General features: G+C 44.4%; 1 protein-coding gene across 1 annotated transcript; it reads right to left on the reverse strand.

Annotated features, from left to right (window-relative positions):
• Positions 1–2,607: 2,607 nt before the first annotated feature.
• Positions 2,608–4,002, reverse strand: LOC120067603. Its single transcript, XM_039019147.1, has 2 exons — positions 3,724–4,002; positions 2,608–3,516 (listed from the first exon to the last, which is right to left on the reverse strand). The coding sequence occupies exons 1-2, from the start codon at positions 4,000–4,002 to the stop codon at positions 2,608–2,610; spliced, it is 1,188 nt and encodes a 395-aa protein (XP_038875075.1).
• Between the last annotated feature and the right edge of the window lie 245 nt (positions 4,003–4,247).

The following is a 4,247-nucleotide window of genomic DNA, read 5'->3' on the forward strand; positions in this document are numbered from 1 at the left end:
AGTCGGGGAAACTGGCTTAAAAGCTTAGTGATATTGAAAGCGGAGGCAGCTGAGAAGAGAAGGACAGCATAGTAGTACCAGTGATCGTTGTTGAAGCGACCCTTCAAAAAGCACAAGGCATCGGATGCCGATTTTCTTGAGAGGGTTTAAATAATCTGGTGGCTCCTAACGCTCTCAACCTACTGGTTATGTCGTCCCTTTATATATAAATATATATATATATATATATAATATAAGTCGTCTCGTCTTGTCTCGTCTCTTTTTTATTTTTAATGTATGGATTACATTTAGTTTCCCTTTTTGCAGTCACCCTAAACTCTCTCTTCAAGGACTTAAAGCCTCACGAAGCGAAGAATCTTTGGTGTGCCCTATTGCCGTTGACTCAGCCGTTGAGGGTGTTGGTATCTCTGAAGCGCTACCGGTGGATCCTATGCCAAGGTCCTATCCTTGGTGACATCCCTCATGTCAAGGAGGCGGTGGTCGTCGGGAACATCGAGGCTTAGCCAAGGAAACTAGTTCTCCTTAGTGCTTGTGGCAGGAAGGGTCCCTCCACTCGGAGAAGCGTCGAGGGTCTTGGCAAGTCTAAGTGATAGTGAGCTCCCGAGGTGAGTAGATAGGGCACCACCCTCGGTCATCCCCGAGGTTTCCGAGTTCTGTGCTACCACTATGGTTTTTGATGTTCGACGCCATGCAGCCTCGCCCATGTGGGAGACTATGCACAAGAAGATCATGCGTACTTCTTTCGAGAAGGTTCTTAGTCTGGAGAAAGAAACACATGAGATATTCCGAGCCATTTCCGACATTTGTGGTGCCAACCTCCCTCCTTTCAGAAAACTTGTCGATGAGTACTTTCGAAACGTGGAGAAGTATAATCAATTTCAGTTATCCTATTCCTCTCAGTTAACTCAAACAAGTTAGGAGCAAAGTCTGAAGGAGGCTAAGTCTAATTTGGAGAAGATACTGTATGATGAGAGTAGTGCTTTTGCTAAATGAAAGGCGCTACTTAAACGTGACTCTCAGGCCTTACAAGAAGAAGAGACACTACTAGCCAGGTTGGAGGCCATCAGGGCCGAACGGGCCAAAATATCGCTACTGATTTCTGAGAGCGAAGGCCTTTTGACTCGGCATAAGCTTGAGGCCTCGGTGATGCGGAGGGCGATAAACAAGATTGAGACCACCCCAATCCTTTCTGACAAGGACGTCAAAGCTTTGGATGTCCTATGCCATGTGTTAGAAGCCATGCAGCATGAGCTGGAGAACTACCACTAGGTACCTTGGCTTGATGTTGCTTGTCTTATTGGATTAGGCGTATTTCTAGGCATAGCTACTGGATTCGACTATTGTAGTGCTGAAATATCTTGAATAGAAGTTTTTTTTGTCATTTTCTCAGTGATGTTCTCTGGCATCTTGTAGCCTCCTTTAAATTTCTGCTTCTCTTATTTGTTTATTTATCTATTTTTTTTTACTCATGTACGTGCACATATTTTTTTTTTATTACGTGACTGAACTTAAATTTCTTTAAGCTGCCTATATACCCTTTATAATGTTAGAGGTCAAGTCTTAACGTAGTTCGTACAAAGGTTTTTCTTTTCTAATTTTTTTAAGCGTAAAACTTCTTGAGAAATTTGCCGTTGATTGGGGCAATTCTTAGCCCATCTTGATCAACTATCTTGTACGCTCCGTTTATGTAGACTTCTTTGACGACGTAGGGCCCCTCCCATTTAGGTGTAAACTTATTCCCCGTATGTCTTATTGTGATAATTGGTCTCCTTACAGCGAGCATTAGATCACCTACTTGAAAGGACCGAGGCTTTACATACTTATCGAAGGCTTTAGACATTCGTGCCTGGTAACATTCCAGTGCTTGTTGAGCTTCTAATCGTTTTTCATCTAGTACTTCCAACTCTTGGAGCCGCAGTTTGGCGTTTTCCTCTATAATCAGCTCTTCTTGTACTGCCATTATTAGCGATGGAATTTCTCTTTCCAAAGGAAGGACAACTTCTACCCCATAAACGAGAGAGTATGGGGTGACTTCTGTAGGGGTATGGTGAGTGGTGCGATAAGCCCACAATGCTTCACCGATCTTCTCCTGCCAATCTCTCTTCGACTTGGAAACAATTTTCTTCAGCAGGTTGCACAATGTCTTGTTAAATGTCTCAGCCAACCCATTTGCGGCGGCGTTATATATGGATGACTTATACTGCTTGAATTTGAATTTTTCACACAACCTATCCATCAAACTGTTGGAGAATTGTCTTCCGTTATCCGTTACGATCCGATGGGGAATACCGTACCGATAAATGATATGAGTGCCGATAAAATTCACCACGTTTTCTTTCTTAGCTTCTCTTAGCGCGACAGCCTCAGCTGACTCTTCTTTACTGAGGCATCGAAGGAAAAGTCCTTCAAGGGATCGACGGTATAGGACCCCTTTGTAGTAAATGAAATGCGCGGCCCTCCTGCAAACCTCGGTTTTACGGCGGGGGTCATCCGGTAGCCTTCCATGCTCAAGGTAACTATGATGGGCTATTGCCAGTCGTCCTCATCGGTTAGGTAGACTGATATCGCATTCGTTTCCCCATATGCAGTCCCAACCGGAGGTACAACTCATCTTCGCCAAAGCGATATATTAAGGGGCACATTATCCAGGTCTGTTAAGGTAGTGGCTAGGTTTGCCAAGGCATCCGCTTTCTTGTTCTCCATCCTCAGGACATGTTCCAGTGCCACACTTTCGAACTTTTCCATCAACTGGCGAGCGTAAGTGAAGTAGGGTTTCAAGTTGTCATGCTTCACCTCATACTGGCATAAGATTTGATTGATTATCAACTTTGAGTCACCGAAGATTTCTATACAAGCTATTCCAATCTCTAAGGCCATTTGGAGGCCAATTATCAAGGCTTGGTATTCAACGACGTTGTTTGAGCATAACTCGGCAAGTGTGAAGCTATAAGGCAACATGTGCTTTTCTGGCAAAATGAGGATGATACCTGGCCCCGCACCACTTTTTCGTGCCGCATCGTTAAAAAACATGACCCACAGCCCTGAGGTTTCTGTGAAGAGAACTTCGTCATTGGGCAAGTCTTCACTTAACTCCCAATCCGATGGAACTGGGTGTTCTGCCAGGAAGTCCACCAATACCTGCCCTTTAACTGCTCTTTGTGGTACATAAACAATGTCGTATTGTTGGAGCATGATTGCCCATTTGGCTAAACGTCCCAAGATGATCGGCCTGGACAAGACGTACTTGATGGGGCCAGCTTTCGCAATTAAGTGGACTGTGAAGGCCTGTATGTAGTGCCTCAACTTATCTATGGCGAAGAAGAGCGCGAGGCACGTCTTCTTTATAGGGGAATAATTGATCTCGGCTCCATTTAGGGTTCTACTCAAGTAATAGAGAGTGTGTTCTTTTCCCTTTACTCTTTCTTGTGCCAATAGTGCCCCCCTAGTGATCTCTCTTGCGCTGCAATGTATAGTATCAATGGCTTGCCCGCTACTGGGGCTTCTAAGACAGGAGGTCTGATCAGGTACCTCTTTATGTTATCGAAAGCATTCTGACAGGCTACATCCCATTCGAATTTCTCTCACTTTCTCATCAGTCTTTGAAAGGGTTGACATCGCCCTGCTAGGTTAGAAATAAACCTACAGATGTAGTCCAGACGTCCCTACAAACTTCTCTATCCATCGATGTCTCACAACGAAGGCCAGAAAATTTCCTAAAGTTACGCCAAACGCGCATTTAAGAGGGTTCATCTTTAACTGGTACTTTCGCAGGTGATCGAACACGGTTCTTAGATCTTTCAAATGGTTCTGTCTTCGCTTGGTCTTGACCACAAGGTCATCCACATAACACTCCACGTGTTTGTGTAACATATTGTCAAACACCTTCTGCATGGCACGTTGATAAGTAGCGCCGACGTTCTTCAACCCGAAAGGCATTACCTTGTAACAATATATCCCTTTTGGGGTTCGAAATGCCGTCATTTCCTCGTTTGCGAGGGCCATTCATATCTGGTTATACCCAGAAGATCCACCCATGAAGGATAGGGCCTCATGTCCCATTGTTGCATCAACCATGATCTCTGTGATGGGCAATGAAAAATCATCTTTCGGGCATGCACTATTTAGGTCGCGAAAGTCTACGCAAACACGAAGCTGTCGATTTATTCTTCTAACCGGGACAATGTTGGCTATCCATATTGGATATTTAACTTCACGAATGAACCCGACCTCAATCAGCTTATTGACCT

This window comes from Benincasa hispida, chromosome 12 (assembly GCF_009727055.1).
Source record: "Benincasa hispida cultivar B227 chromosome 12, ASM972705v1, whole genome shotgun sequence".
Taxonomy (NCBI): Eukaryota; Viridiplantae; Streptophyta; class Magnoliopsida; order Cucurbitales; family Cucurbitaceae; genus Benincasa; species Benincasa hispida.

Bases quoted from the DNA above. Each gene is read 5' to 3' on its own strand.
- LOC120067603 (XM_039019147.1), bottom strand. From the start codon at position 4,002: ATGGCCCTCGCAAACGAGGAAATGACGGCATTTCGAACCCCAAAAGGG. The intron at 3,517-3,723 runs GTAACTTTAGGA...GTACCTGATCAG, and splicing joins CTCTTAAATGCGCGTTTGGC to ACCTCCTGTCTTAGAAGCCC.